Raw genomic sequence first — 16,265 nt, forward strand, 5'->3', positions numbered from 1 at the left:
ACCACATAAAAATAAAATAAAGATATTGTGTTCACCTAAAACTAAAAATTAAATAAAAGTATCTTAGCCTTTTGTATCTCTCTTTATAGATAATCTCTTAGAAGTTTGTTTCATTCATATATCATGTTCCAGTAGATTGGCAAAATATGTCTATCCTTTAAAATTTTTTAAGGGGTTATACTAGACAATGTTATTCACCTTACTGTTTTCACCTACTTTTAAGCTTTTCATATTAGCACATATAGTTCTTTGAATTATTTCATATCTAGTATTCATTTTATGGAGGACCCCTGGCTGGTCCTTAACTTGCCCCCTTCTGATAGATATTTAGATTGCTTCCAGGTTTTTCTAACACTGATGCAGTAGATGTTGTGCATATAGTCTCATTGACTTTGACTTTCATATGTGTCTGGTGGTAGACTTTCTGCTGGGTAAAGGTAGGTACTGGTCAAAAGTGTTATGCCCTTGGACTTCTTTAAAGTGACACTGCCATATAGCCTCTGTAGAGGTTGAACATGTGTCTTGTTTCTGCTAAGAGAATGTAGGGTGTGCCTCTTCCTGCCACTGCCCACTCCCTCTGGACATGAGCTGTTTATCAGGTCGTTCTTAAAGACGCACTTCTTTTTTACAGTCTGGAGTAAAAGCACACCACCCGCTCCAGATAATGGGACTTCGGCTTGGGGTGAACCGAATGAAAGCAGTCCTGGGTGGGGAGAGATGGACGATGCAGGAGCATCGACCTCGGGCTGGGGGAGCACACCTGCCAATGTTTCCAATGCCATGAAACCCAGTAAGTAGACCGCAGTTTTAATTTTGAGATATTCTTTATTAATGTGGAAGTCAGACATTTTCGTGAGGAGTGTTTAGTGTTTTTAAATTGTTGTTTCAGGACCTTGAACACTAAATAGTATCATGGTAGTTGGTCTTGGGATATGTTAAAATGTTTACTAGAAGTCATAAATTAATATTGTTTTCTTTTTCTTTTTTTTGGTGGTGGTGCTGGGGATTGAACCCAGGGCTTTGTGCATGCAAGGCAAGCATTCTACCAACTGAGCTATACTCCCAGCCCAATTGATTTTGATTTTGTTTTAAACATTTATTTTTTTAGTTGTAGGTGGACACAATACCTTTATTTTATTTTTATGTGGTGCTGAGGATCAAACTCACTGCCTCACATATGAGGGGCAAGTGCTCTACCACTGAGCTATATATAGCCCAGCCACAGTTGATTTTTATTTTTTAAAGCTAGATTTGGTATCTGGTCAGAACTGTGATTTTGATGTAATGCATTTTTACCCAGTAACTTAAACATGTTGTTTTATCCATTTTGCAAATCTACTCTTTTGTTAATATAATTTAAAGAATACCCTGACTTTTTTCGGGGGAGAGGGGTGGATGCTGAGGATTGAACCTAGGGGTGTGCTGGCACCAAGGTATACACGCAGCCTTTTTATTTATTTACTTTTACATTGAGACAGTGTCTTACCAGGATGCTAAGGCTGGCCTCAAAAGAGCTCCTTGGCTTCTAATGTTGAACCTCGTCTTTGCCAGGGACTTCGTCCGTCTGTACTTCACTTTTGTTTTTCTATTTTCATTCATCCACCCACGTTTGAACACTTACAGGTTTTTTTACCTGACAAAGATTTCTTCATTCCAATTTTTAAATGAAGAACATCCTACTTACTCATAATTGTTGAAAATGGAAAACTACACTTGCTCCAGCTGGCACCATAATTTTGCGAAACTTTGTAGATTCATGCTATGGAATGTCTCATTGGATATTACTAAATTTAAAAAATAAAATTTTGAATGTCCATTTTCACTTCTTTGTAACTTTCTTAAAAGAGCTTTAACATTTCTTTTCTAAAACATAGCGGATTTGTTGTTTTTTTTTTAATTAAAAGAAAATTAAATTTTATGGAATGCTCAGACTTTGAAGAAGAGAAAAGATTCTGTGGTTAAGTTTATCCTATGATAATTAAGACTTTTACAGTGCCTTGAAAAGAATATTATTAGTTTTATTCTAGAAATTCATATTTGTGCCTAAATAACTACTGTGTTTTAAGTCATGAATCTTGCCAGGCATGGCAACGTATGCCTGTAATCCCAGCAGCTTGGGAGGTAGGAAGGTGGCAAGTTCAAGGCCAGCCTCAGCAACTTACCAAGACCCTGTCACAAAATAAAAAGGGCCATGTATGTGGCTCAAGGGCACAGCGTACCTGAGCTCAATCTCTGTTGCTACAAAAACAAAAGCAAAGATCTCCCGAGTCTCCTCAGCTTCATAGATATCCCAAACTCTGTGAAGACTTTGTACTCCTGTTTTTAATTATGAGGTCAGTTGTCATCGTGGGCTATGTCACCCCATAGACTTGAAATAGATCCACATTGCTTACCAGACCCTCAACAGGACCTTCAGGATTTTTTGTGATTTCCCAATCTTAAGAACCCCTTTATTCCATCACAAACCTTCTTTTTCCATGTTCTGTAATGTCTTCTTCTCAGGAGCATCTGTAGTTACAGTTCATGTCCTCTTACTGGGTGATTTGAATGTGCAGTGCACAGAGGGAGAGTTAGAGCCTCCAGGTGATGCTAGTAGTTCATCTGTGATTTCTCTAGTCTCTGGATGCCTTAAGTTTGATATTATAAGTTCTGTGATTTAAAATCAGAGCCCCATCCCGTTGGTGCTGGAGATGGAACCCAGGGCCTGCTGCATGCTAATTACTGTAGCCCTGAGCTGCACCCCAGCTCTCCTTACTTGTATGCACTCCCCTTTTTTTTCTAAGAAATATTATTTTTTAAAACATTCTTTTAAAACATGCTATGGAATATCATGTTAAAAGTTAAGCTCTTTTCTCTAAAAGAAGAGTTCGCCTGTGTTTTCATTTTTATACAAGGAAATTTTTTTTTTTTTTTTTTTGTACTGGGAATTAAACCCCAGTACTCAACCACTGAGCCACATCCCCAGCTCCTTTTATATTTTCTTTAGAGACAGGGTCTCACTAAGTTGCTTACAGCTTCCTAAGTTGCTGAGGCTGGCTTTGAACTTTCAGTCCTCCTAAAAACCTCAGCTTCCCCAGCCACTGGGATTACAGGCGTGCATCACTGCATAGGGCGGGCAGTGTATTTTTTATATTTAGATTCTGACTGCTTGACAGTGTGTGGAATGAAGCCTGTGTTTACATGGTATAATCCATAGTATAAATGTAATGCAGGATTATGTAAATTAATAACCCCTTATGCAGAGGACCCAGTTCTGGTTATCACTGAATGACCAGCAGCAGGCCTGCCTCTTGCTATCCTGACAGAAAACCCCTTTGGCATTCACCTGGGCCTCCTAGGGGCATGAAATGCCGCAATTAGAAGAAATCAACTGTGTAGCTATCATGGGCCTGGCCCCAGGGGATGGCAGTAGTCATTTGAAGAAGGAACTAGAAGAGCCAGTTTTTGGCTCTACACTTCACATGAAGCTAAGTGCACAAAAGAAAGATGTGAGTGAAATCTAAATAGGCTAATCTAATTGCATAGAGTATTTTTAGAGGGGGATTAAGGTTTTATCTCAATCTTCAAGTTAAAGATCTTGTTTAAAGGGGATGTCACTTGCTAGAGTATGTGAGGCCCTGGGTTTAATCCCCAGCAATGAAACACACACACACACACACACACACACACGTGTGTGTGTGTGTGTGTGTGTGTAGATGTTGATAGAATAGAGGGAATACTGATGCCCTGTCCTTTTGAACTTCACAGCCCTCTGATTTTTCTGTTGTCTTTCTCCCCTTCCCTCTATCCTCCACATTCCACATTTTATACCTCCTTTTTGGGGAGGACAGGTTAGGGGGTTACTGGGAATTGAACCTAGGGGTACTTTAACCCCAGCCCTTGGTAAATTGCTGAGAGTCTTGATAAGTTTTTGAGGCTGGTTTCAAACTTGCAATCCTCCTAATTCAGCCTCTGGAGTCACTGCATTTACAGGCATGTGCCACCATGCCCGGCTACATATATAATTTTTTGGTTGTTACAAACACTTGATTCTTTTTTTTTTTTTTTCTTAAAAGATTCCAAATCTATGCAAGATGGCTGGGGGGAGAGTGATGGGCCAGTCACAGGAACTCGCCATCCCAGCTGGGAAGAGGAGGATGATGGAGGAGTCTGGAACACCACCGGCTCTCAGGGAAGTGCATCCTCCCACAACTCCGCAAGCTGGGGACAAGGAGGAAAGAAACAAATGAAGGTAGTCTTTCAGAAATATTTGCGCTTGCTTACTCATTCTTAGAAGGCAGAAGAATGCAGAACTGAGAATGTGTTAATGGAAGGAGTGAGGGAACCAGAGTCTCGGAGGGCTTAAGTAAGGGGAAATATTTCCTTACAAACCGATAACTGTTTCGTATTTATCCCTGTTCTCCTTCCCTGTGACCTTGAAACCTTGCACTATAGAACTGTTGCTATGGGTACAAAGAAGTTTGCTAAGATGCAGGGTCATCTTCCATTTTTGGTTTCCCCATAATAACAATGTGTTGTAAATTCTCCAAGCATGTCTTAAAAATATTTTATGCATTGACATTAAAAAGCCAGAGAAGTTCTTAGGTAAAGTGCAATGGAGATATGCAAGAGAAACTCAAGCAAGATAATACTGGCTTTTCCAGGCAGTCTTGTTGTAGTTTTACCTGACTGGAAAAGCCCAAAACCCAGAACCTTCCTTCTAATCAAAGTACCATTGTGTTCTCTTGTTATATAGCAACTAGGTGATTTCTCTACATCCTGTACCAGGCTGACTTCTAAACTTTTCACTTTCCGTATCTTATAACAACTTAATTTCTCCTCGGATTTGCATAGTTTAATGAGGTTGTTTGTTTATTTGCAGTGCTGTTTGGAGCCCAGGGCCCTGTGCATGCTAGACAAGCACTCTACCACTCAGTTGTTCAGTTGTACCCCTAGCTCTAAGGCTTTGGTTTTTAATCTAGAACAATAGTCTTTTCACCTAAACCATTGCCTTGGCAGTAGGGTTCTCCTTTTTTTTTTTTTCCCTCTACACCATGAAAAATGACAGAAATAAGCATATACTGAATTTCAATCTGAGAGCACTGTTGTCCTGTGAAACACTTCACAGCTAATATTCTCCCAGGTTTCAAACACCTGATGCTATCTTAGAGGACCTTCTGGTGGTCTTTATCCCTTTGCCTATGAAATATTGATTTAGTTAAATACCTTGAGTTTCTTCTATAGCAGGAGAAGAGAGTTTGTTTCTATTGGAAACATTTTATTCATACAATTCCTTATGTTTTCCCTTTTAAAATGACTTTTATTTCCTACTCCCATCACAAAAGAAATTATTTGGTAATCTTTTCAGCATCTTTATACCTTTATGTTCTCTAGTCTGCTTTGGCATGTTTTGGTCATTAACAAATGACCAAAGGAGAGTTCGTCTTAGAACCCTAACCCTGACCGTAACCCTAATCCTAATGAATGCCCTACTCAAGTGACAACCAAGATTTATTTAATTGAGTTAAATGGAAGTTGGGTGCTTCAGCTCCTATGTCAATGATTCTGAGACTTTCATTCTGAGGACCTTTTTTGAAAAATTGTGGTAAAGTATACATAACATTTATCATCTTAACCATTTTAAGTATGCAGTTCAGTGGCAATAATTATGTTCATGCCATTGGGCTACCATCAAAACAACATTGTTTTTATCTTACAAAACTAAAACCTTCCACCTGTTAAAAAACAACTTGAGGGCTGGGGTTGTGGCTCAGTGGTAGAGTGCTTGCTTGCCTAGCATATGTGAGGCACTAGGTTCAGTCCCTGGCACCATATAAAAATAAACAAATAAAATAAAGGTATTGTGTCCATCTACAACTAAAATAAAAAATTTTAAAAAACAAAAATAACTTCCCCCTTTCCCTCCAGGGAGGACTTTTGGACCTCAAAACCTATAAATATGACAGATATCACAACACATAACTTTTACCTATAGAGCACACTATTAGTATTAATTATATTAATATAAACTGTTTTAGTTAGTTTTTGGTCACAGTAACTAAAATACATGATAAGAACAACTTAGTGGAAGAAAGCTTATTTTGGCTTATGGTTTTAGAGTCTCCATCCATAGTCAGTCACCTCCATTTCTGGGCCTGAGGTGAGACAAAGCATCATGGTGGAAGGGTATGGTGGCAGAAAGCTGCCCAGTTCATGGCAACCAGGAAGTGACAACAATGACAAGATGTGATCCCTAAGGGCACAAGCCCAGTGACCTACCTCCTCTAGCCATACCCACCTGTCTCAGATACCCAGTAGTCCATTCAAATTATTACTTCATCAAATGGATTAATCCACTGATGAGGTTACAGCTCCTCTGAATGTTGCTGCATTGCTAACACATGACCTTTGTAGGGGGAAACAGTACTAGATGCAAGCCATAACATGGACTCCATCCTGCCAAGTTTCCATCACAGTTCCACCTGTCTTCTTTCCAGAAGTGGAAGTGAGCTGATGACTGGTGCTTTGTTCAGGAGAGTCTTCCTGATCCCATTAACAAACAACTTATTTGCCCAGAAGATAGGTGATGGTGTCTTATACCAGTCCTCTTTCCGACTGCGAACAAATGTCCTTTGTGCTGTGAAGTAGATGAGGTACTACATTGTTGTTCTCATTGCATCCACACCTCTGTATGGATGTCCTGTTTAAGTAGACTCCTTCCAAATGAAAGCTGATGCGCACCAGCATCAGCTCTTTCTTTTTCCGTAATACAAACAAGCTTGAGTCACAAGAAGAGCAACCCACTGAAAGTGGAAGTGGTAGTGCTCAGAAATTACATTTTATAACTCCCATAGTGACTTCTTTACATTTTAAAAAGTAAAAGCACCATATGTCTCTCTAGTTACTTCTAGTTCGGGGTAAAGAACAAGATAAGTAAAGAAAGAATGAAAACAGAATGAGATCTTATTAATCATTTAAACTAACATTAAAATACCAAAGTAATTTAGAGAAATAGGGTTCACAGAGTTAAACTCTTGGTTCTACGTTTTCAGTGTGTACTTTTGCAACCCAGGAGGGGGAGATAAATTATGCGGTTCTGAGGTTACATATTTCATTTCTGTAGTGTTCACTAAAAGGAGGAAACAATGATTCATGGATGAATCCTCTTGCCAAACAGTTTTCAAATATGGGATTGCTGGTAAGTTTTACTTTTCTCATATGTATAATGTATCCCAAATTTTAGGTTTAGTATGAATTTTAAATCTATTGCCACATTATCATATAATAATACAAATTTAGAAGCTAATTAAGCAGTGTTTTTGATGTTTTGAATTACACTATATTTGCTTTTTGTTCTTTTATTCTTAATGATATACTTCAACATTTAAAGATGAGGGCTTCAATTTGCTATCTTTGTGTCCTTTTCCTTGGGGAAGAAAATGGCAAACAACTTAAATTCACACAGTTTTCCCTAACACTGTTATGTCAGTTTTTATATTTTGATTTTAAAAAGAGAACAACAAAATACCTAGAAAAACTACAGGGATTGATTATGTAGGGAATTCTTGTGGATTTCTAGTTTCCTTATTTCTTGAGAACATCGTGGGGACACCTGACCTGATTGCCAACAGATTGCCTGACCTGACTTGGCTGCACCTTTTCAGACGTGGTGACTTGACAAGTCACGAGAAGAAGTCGTCATTGTTTGGCTGCCACTCATGGAATTTGATCCTGGGCTGACTGGAACTTGAGGACGGGTTTATTTCTCCCTGCAGCTGTCTAGCCATTTCTCTGTCCATAGGTGTAGGAGGCTGATCATATGTGAAAATTGAATTTTAAGAATTACAGGCACCAGCAGCAATCAAATTAGCATGTTAAAATGTTAAGGTCTTCGTTCCAGTGTAAAGTTCATTTGTATAGTGCCCGTGATAAGATGTGGCTTTCTCATGAATAATGCTACTTCTTCCCTAATTTACATATACACCCTTAATTTTCTCTCATCTGTTTTTATTTGAATTTTCAGAGTCAAACTGAAGATAATCCAGGCAGCAAGATGGATTTGTCTGTAGGTATGTATCGGTTCACCAAGGATTGGAATGTACTGGTGTTAATGATGTGCCACTGGGATCTCCTGCCCTGTGTTAACTTGGGATGGGGCAGTTCAATGGACATTTATTAAATGCTTACTCTGTATAAGATACCACATAAAACACTAGGTAGAAGTTGAAAACTCACATGGCAAGAGCAGGAACAAATGTAAAGAAGTGATGTGTGCCCACTATAAGAAAGTAGGACATGGTAGTTGTCAGTTAACTGTAGAGAGGGAGAGTCCACCTAAAAATCAGCCTTGCTCTTCATTCCAAGCATTGGTGTTATAGAGGACTGCAGGCTGGGTTGTGCCACATCTTCCAGAGAGGTAACAATATCCTGATACCTGTGGTGCTGCTAGACTTGGGCCTCAGTTGCTGTTTTCATTACTGACATACTCTTCCATTGCAGTTTGAGAGCTTATAGTGTCAGCCCTATCTGAAAATCTGTGGGATTTTCTTAGTAATGCTATTACTCACCCTGAGGAACTTAAACTAAGACAAAAAGAAAACAATCTTGGGTATTAGGGGAAGTATGTAGTCTGGAGCTCTGATATATAATAGCGAATTTGTAGAGTTATGAGGGGAAAATGGGAGAGATTGGTCCATTTAGGAGATTGCATTGTGCAGGTGACACAGACGCTTTTGACTGTGTGCAGCTCTCAAACTTTAAATTTCAAAGCAACAGCTGGGCCTCTTTGACATTTCCCCCTATAACTGTATTTCACAACTCCATCATTTATCTACCAGATGCTAAAAAAGCAAAAACAGTTTCTCTCACTGAGAAACACAAATTTATGAGCAAGATGTATTCATTAAACACATCAATAACCATCTAAATGTTTTCTTAGCCAGATTTGTACTGGGTTAGCTCTAAGGCTCTCTTTCTGTTCTCCCTGGAAGACAAGCTGCAGCAGATACGTGTCTTGTGTCTTGTGTTGCTTCTAGTAAAGAACCCACATGTGTTCTGGGGACAAAACCCAGCAGATTATCCCAGTGAGATCTCTCCTGATCTTTTCCCCAAGGAGCAGAAAGAGGTTATACCCAGCACCTCAGAGAGCAAGGTGGGTGGGTCTCTCTTGGTTCTTGAAATTTTCACTCTGTTTATGTCCTTTCAGATAAGAAATTTGATGTGGACAAGCGAGCAATGAATCTCGGGGATTTTAATGATATCATGAGGAAGGATCGATCTGGGTTCCGTCCACCTAATTCCAAAGACATGGGAACCACAGATAGTGGGCCTTATTTTGAGAAGGTGAGTTGAATTCTTTAAGATAATAATTCAAGAGAACTGCTTTGGTTCCCATTGTCAGATTTTGATAACTAATTCTGGACTCAATGAGTAAAGCACAAAACATCACCTGCATTGAAGTGGTGACCTGAGAATAGGTGATTGGGCAGGATCTAGAAAGGTCTGTCTTTAGCATGTGAGTATTGTGACCAACATCTAGGTTTTGAAATATTCATGAAGTTTGATGGGTAATACACACTCAAAGCATGTAGAGGAAATTTTAGAGATAAATTTATTCTGAATTATTTTCCCCCCTTCTGCTCTGCAACTACAAAATACATTTTGGGTATTGTGTAAATACTTGTATTTCCTAAGGCCTTGCCTTCAGTTTTGAAAGAACTCTTTTTCTTTCCCACTTTCCTAGTAGTTTGTATTTAGTAACAGTGGTGTACTTTTCAAATTCTCAACTATCTGATGGAGTCAAATAATTTTTATTTATTTTTTTTTAATTTTTAACATTTCTAAAGGAAAACATTGTTCCTTGTTTCAAAACACCAATTTGAAGTGCTCCTGGTCTTCATAAAGCAATTAAGACAAAAATGTTTAGATCTGGCACCTTTTTGACATCACTGATGCTGGTCCAGGCAGCAACACACTTCTAAAGAAGATTACCCTGGCTTCTTTTAAAGGAGCCACACAGTGAGAGGAATCAATATTAGATGCAGAAAAAAATAAGTGTCTGGCAACATTTATCTAATGCAGTGGACAGAATGTGAAAAGAAAACTGCTTCAAAGAGGATGACAGATAGTATCTGTTGGGCAGAGTGTGATGGTGATTATCAGGTCCAGATTCCATCCTGGGTTATTGCTAATACGCTCTCACTTTGTTTATTCCTAGTGTCTCTCTCTTTCCCTTCTTGCATTCTGTTGCTTCACTAACCAACACTCATTGTGATTGGCTAACTCCTACTACCTTTCAGCTGACTTTGCCTTTCTCCAATCAAGATGGGTGCCTTGGGGATGAGGCTCCCTGCTCTCCCTTCTCCCCTTCTCCCAGCTACAAGCTGTCTCCCTCTGGTTCCACACTACCCAACGTCAGCCTTGGAGCAATCGGCACAGGGCTCAACCCCCAAAACTTCGCTGCTAGACAAGTAAGGAGGCCTCTCAAATTTGTAACTGCTTGGCTGTGGCCTCGCCTTGGCCCTGGTCTGCAGTTTATTGCATCATTTGTCTGTCTCTGGGAAATTTGTTGATTACTGAATGCACAGAATGACACTAAGTGTAGGTTTTAGATCTTAGATCCCATAGAACCCATCTCTCTCCATGTTTCTCAACATAGATTTTATTTTAAACCTTTTTAAAAATTTGATTTCTCATTTTTGCTCATGAATTCACATTTAATAAGTTAACTAATAACTGATGGGAAAATGTTAATGAGGCCACCGTAAATACCTTATATGATCTAAGTTAGCAATATGTGCTATTTTTAGCATTAGATTGGATAACAAGTAATACTTTGGGGGTCTTTTCAATTTAATATGCCTGCTAATCAAAAAATAACAGCAAAACTAGTAAGATTCTTATTTGAGGGCTATAGCATCCTAAAATGTCATGTCTTTAAGTTTAAAATACAATAATTACCCAAAAGAAGAACTCTTTCTTAGATGTGGTGGCTTCTTTGGACCTAAACAGCCCCTTGCTAGGTAGGATTGCACCTGGATGTCCTCCAGGGAAGGGAAGGGCTGGTAACCTGCTGCCTTCTGGCTCTCTCAGGCCTGAGGAGGCACAGCAGGATTCTTGTCACTCCACAGTCTGTTGTAGTCTGTGGAGAAAGCCAGGGATTTGGAGCAACAGTGTCTTTGCAACAATAACTCTAGCAGGAATCTCACTAGCTATCACTCTGGGACCCCCCACTATCACTGTGTCCTTTACCCCAGGGTGTCATAGGAGGACATTGATTACAGTGTGTAATTATTAGTTGTATTCTATATGACTATCATATAAACATTGAAGGCTGACATAAAGCAGTTCTTCTTAGACCATAGTCTGCGTGCTCCTAGGCATTTATGTCCAGTTGTTGCCCTGGCACATTTTAAAATGAGGATTATACTGTGTCCATGTGTTCAGATTGGTTATATCTGGACTGGGAATCATAAGTAAATTTTTGTTTTCTTCCTTTATTTTTCACTGTTTTTATGTTTCCACAGAGGATATGGATATATATTACTCTTATATTTTGAGTTGAGATGTAGAAAATGTAAAATTTTCATAATATTCCTGGTTAATGCTGATGATAAATGTGGTCTAAGATTGCATAATTATCAGAAGCTGTTAGTACGTACTCTTGAGCATAATAGACCATCCAAACTAGTTTGGCCCTGGAATTTACGAAAAGATCATTCATTCCTCCTTGTTTTTGTAGTTTGTGCATTGCTACAAAGTCCGTTTTTGCCACCTTGGTGCACATGTTCTGTCCAAATAGAGCAGTTTCATTGGACCTGGAGTAGCCCCTTGCTCTAGGTCTTTTCAGGCTATCCTCATTCAGAGTTAATTGAATATACTTCATAATTAAAAGTAAAATTCAAGGTTTTTATTTTCCAAGTTACATAAGATTTCAATCAGCTTGCTGCTTTTGTTTTAAATTAATAGACTTTTCTGAGTTGAACACTGGGGTTAAAGCACATATTACCAATAATTATGAGGACTCCAGTTGTCTTTGAAGCCTCACATACAACAGTCAAAACTTTAGTGATAGCCAAATAAAGCAATGTTAGCATACATACAAGATTTGGAATACTGTTGTCTTAATTTCTAAATTTAATTTTTTAAAAGGCCAGATAAATAGGATTTCCCTAATACATCACTGTGTACAACAGCAAATCCAAGCCAAGAAAATAAGCACTGTGGTGCCAAGATTCCTTATTAAGGTAGAGGGAAGGCATTTTTGATTGACTACTATTTTCCATTTCAGATATATCAATGTTTTATGTATAGCTTTAGAGATCCTTAAACTTTAATGGAAAAGGTAGAGTCTTGTCTACTGGAAAAAGGAAAGTAGGGCTTTATTTTACCAAAACTTAAAGATACAGATTCTTTTTCCCTTATCAAAGGGAAGGTTGAAATTTAAACTGACCCCAAGCCAGATAGAGTGGCACATGCCTGTAGTCCCAGCTAGTTGGGATTCTCAGGCGGCAGGATTGCTTGAGCACAGGAGTATGAGGCTACCCTGCACAGCACAGCAAGACCCTGTCTCTAACAGGTCACTCCCAGGGGCTGAGGATGTAGCTCAGTGGTAGAATGCATTCATAAAGCCCTGGCAGCACCCTCACCCTGGTAAAACCACCACCACCACCACCAAAAAACCCTTCATAAAATTGTTTCATTTTTGCCAAAACATGGATTCTGGGAAAGACGATACCTACCATCCAACAATTGATCGTGAATAAATGATATTTAGTGGCAAGGTCATTACTTTGAGAGTAAAATATGAGAATGATCATAGCAGACTGTTCTTGGTGAGATAATATTCTCAGGGATGATTAGTAGCCAAGCTGTCATCTGAGAAAAGTTAAAGCCGATGTGTTTAACCTTAAAGTGACAGTTTAGTGAGTAATCAGGAGGAGTGGAAATATTAGAGCTTCTAGATTTTTTTTTAATATTTATTTTTTAGTTGTAGTTGGACACATTACCTTTGCTTTATTTATTTTTATGTGGTGCTAAGGATTGAAGCCAGGTCCTTGCATATGCTAGGCGAGTGCTCTACTGCTGAGCCACAACCCTAGCCCAAAGCTTCCAGAACTTTTTGGAAACAAAATTTATGGTGGATCTTTGATTTTTTTTAATGAGACACACAGGTTTTAATTGCATTTCTATTTTATTTTTATGATCATTCTTATTTTCAGTGCTTTTAAGTTCATTAATTTACCTGTAGCAGTCCCTTAATCTGTTCTTGAATCATTAAACCATCAAAGTATCTTTAGTGTTCTAGAACTTAATGATTCCATTGCAAAATTCTTGAAAATTGCCTTATCCCTGTGGTAAGCTAAAGGTGGGGACTTTAGTTCAGAGTTTATACACTCAGCATAAGCTGTGCAAGCAGTGGTGCCTCTTTGTTTGCTGAAGATAATCAGTGGGATAAATTAGTGGTTCATGGATGTTTGCAAATGATGTATGCGACCTACGGACCAGGGCTTTATTGAGTTCTAGGAATGCAAAGAGGGAAGGATTAAGTTGGTGGTAGAAAGACAGAATGGAAAAATAATTGTTTTAACACAGTTTGTTGAGTGGTGTCATCAAAGTTGCTTTGCCTGTGGAATGAGGAAGGTCTTGGGAAAGCCATCCTTGACAAGGATGCCCTTCTGAGTTGCATCTTGAGGGGGCAAAGTGAAGATGGGGTAGAGAAGAATCTCAGGCAGAGGAACAATATCAGGTTATAAAACACTGGTTTTTTGCTGAAGGACTTTCCTCAGCTAAAAACAAGTTAGAAAGGCACAGTGCAGCTATCTCTAGCTGTCATTGTAACAGGGGAGATGTGTTTGGGGAGGTGTCTTCCAAAAACCAGGGAACTGAACTGATTTTTAACTAGACTTGAGATTTATACATTTGAATGAGAAGTTACAGGTGAGTAATGTTTGCTTGGTATCCCTAGAATGATTTTTACTTTTCCCCTTTCTTTCTTTTTGATCTCACTGTGTGATTAACATTTCCTCATCTAGCAAAGAAGGGGTGGAGCAGATCCAGGACAGGGAAGGGCCTTTGGAGATTGAGCATGTCCTCGTGGCACTCAGCTTACTGTATTACATGGCAGCAATTATGTGGTTCAGCAATTCAGAGAAGAGGAATCATGGTGTGATTTTTACAACTGATAACTACTAATAAGCGTGTCTTTCTATTCTGGTGTCTTTTAAGATGGATCTCAGATTATAAGGTTTGAGAATAAATTGGGTAATCTGACTCTTTAAAAATTAAGTAATTTAATCTTATATTGCCTATACCTTTCAATAAAAGAATGTAGTGCTGCTTCTAGCACTTGGCTCAGTTTGGCCCTTCAATTTGTGTTGTTTCTCATCCTGCACAGATGGTGACTGGTTTGCTCATAACTTGATTTGAGTAATGTTACCCAGCACTCCCCGATGAGTGTGAGTCCATGGGGCACAGATCATGATTCTTTTGAGAGGTAGAAGCCAGAACTGCTTCTTACTTGTTTTTTCTCATGTTAACAAAAAGCCTTACTGGTGCTGTTCTGTCCCTAGGGCGGCAATCATGGTTTATTTGGAAACAGCACAGCACAATCGAGAGGCCTGCACACACCAGTGCAGCCGCTGAGTTCTTCTCCTAGTCTCCGGGCGCAAGTGCCTCCCCAGTTTATCTCCCCCCAGGTGAGCAACTTTGGTTCACAGTTCAAAATCAAAAACTGTTCTTAACAGTTATTACTAGTTATTAATAAACTGGTTTGTGATTGTAAAAGGAATAAAATAGTTGCCAGTCAAAATGGGGAAAATCCACATGCTGGGGCTGGGTTCAAGATTTTGGGGACAATATATCAAACCTCCTTTTAATAGCATCATGCATATGAACAAAGTAGGTGTTTTTGCATGAGAAGTATTTTTTTTTTAAATTTATATTTTTTTAATTGTAATTGGACACATTACCTTTATTTTTATTTATTTTTATGTGGTGTTGAGGATTGAACCCAGGGCCTTATATGTGCCAGGTGAGCACTCTACCACTGAGCCACAACCCCCGCCTGAGAAGTATTATTATTCCTTTTGAATCTTCTAATTTTCTAATGAAATCACATGTAATTAAAACTACTTAATGAATTCTGACATAACAACCTTCAGAAGCTGGTTGCCCTCAAGGATTCAGCTTTAGATAAACAGAAGCACTGTCAGACTGCTGGGTTTTTCTTAAGAATTTTGAGGAACCATATTCCAAATATCTATGTAGATGCTTGGGGGGAGTTCTAGAACTGATGAAGAGGCAGAGATTCCTGGGCTAAAATCTAACTCATCAAGCAGCTCTGTGTAGGGTACAGTCATTTGGATACCATAGGAAGTCTGCAGGTCTATTTCTTCATGGGAGCTGTGCAATTTGGTTTTGGGGAAAAGAGGAATGTAGGTGAGGGATTTGTGTCAGTCTCCCACACACTCCTCTGATGGTAAAATCACTAGCAGATAGTCAGTCTGATAAATGTCACATAGAAATGTTTAATGGTGTTTGGGGAATCTGGTGAGACTCCGCACTATCAGTGACATTTAAAATGAATCTTGAAGAATGAGTCAGTTTTCTGGGCACAGTCAGATTAAAGAGACCTTACAGGCTACAGGAGCCAGGAGCCTTTGTACAAAGGGAAATGATATCCAGTACAATGTAGCATGTTTGGGGAAGTGCAATTTGTTTGAATAATTAGTTTAAGCTGGTTGAAGCATATGTATACTCATGCATGCTATCTAGAATAGACAGAATTTGGGACAAAATTTGGCAAAATTTAGTTTGCCTTTTTCAGGTATTTGGGCCTGTCCTATAGGCCAACCCTTGTCATTGTCAGCCTGATTTATAATCAGTATCTGGGCTGCTATTTTTGCCTATCTTGGGCTTTGGGACCTGGTTACCTCCAAGTGATGTATATGTGCACCCTAAATTTTGACTTTTGCTGTTATAGATAATGTAGGGTGAAGGAGGGTTTTCCAGGTGAAAAATATTGTGGGCATGTTCTGTATTGGCTCTGTATCTAAATCTCCTCTATCTCCTTTACAAGTTCCTCCTCACTTTCCCAATATTTAATTATCAGAATGTCTGATCCTCAGTTCTCCATCCTCTTCTGCTCACTATCTACAGCCACCACTAGGTGATGTCACACAGTGGAGTCACTTGAAATACTGAGTACCAAAATTGTGTCTACAGCTCACATCTTTTTTCTCAACTCCAGGGACGGCTTGCATCACCAGTGGGATGCTTACCAGTAC

The 16,265-nt window shown here is 39.0% G+C and overlaps 1 protein-coding gene across 5 annotated transcripts in view; it reads left to right on the plus strand.

Moving 5' to 3' along the window:
• The window catches only part of Tnrc6b (trinucleotide repeat containing adaptor 6B), a 239,038-nt gene that overhangs the window by 193,283 nt on the left and 29,490 nt on the right, over positions 1 to 16,265 (plus strand). For 4 of the 5 annotated variants that reach the window (XM_076855195.2, XM_076855194.2, XM_076855196.2 and 1 more), the window contains 6 exons: positions 632 to 790; positions 4,056 to 4,231; positions 7,103 to 7,177; positions 8,003 to 8,048; positions 9,185 to 9,321; positions 14,550 to 14,675. In XM_076855195.2, the coding sequence (XP_076711310.2) occupies positions 632 to 790; positions 4,056 to 4,231; positions 7,103 to 7,177; positions 8,003 to 8,048; positions 9,185 to 9,321; positions 14,550 to 14,675 (719 nt within the window). The remainder of the gene's footprint in view (positions 1 to 631; positions 791 to 4,055; positions 4,232 to 7,102; positions 7,178 to 8,002; positions 8,049 to 9,184; positions 9,322 to 14,549; positions 14,676 to 16,265) is intronic. The other variant, XM_076855198.2, reaches the window with a different exon arrangement.

Source organism: Callospermophilus lateralis, chromosome 4, assembly GCF_048772815.1.
Source record: "Callospermophilus lateralis isolate mCalLat2 chromosome 4, mCalLat2.hap1, whole genome shotgun sequence".
NCBI lineage: Eukaryota > Metazoa > Chordata > Mammalia > Rodentia > Sciuridae > Callospermophilus > Callospermophilus lateralis.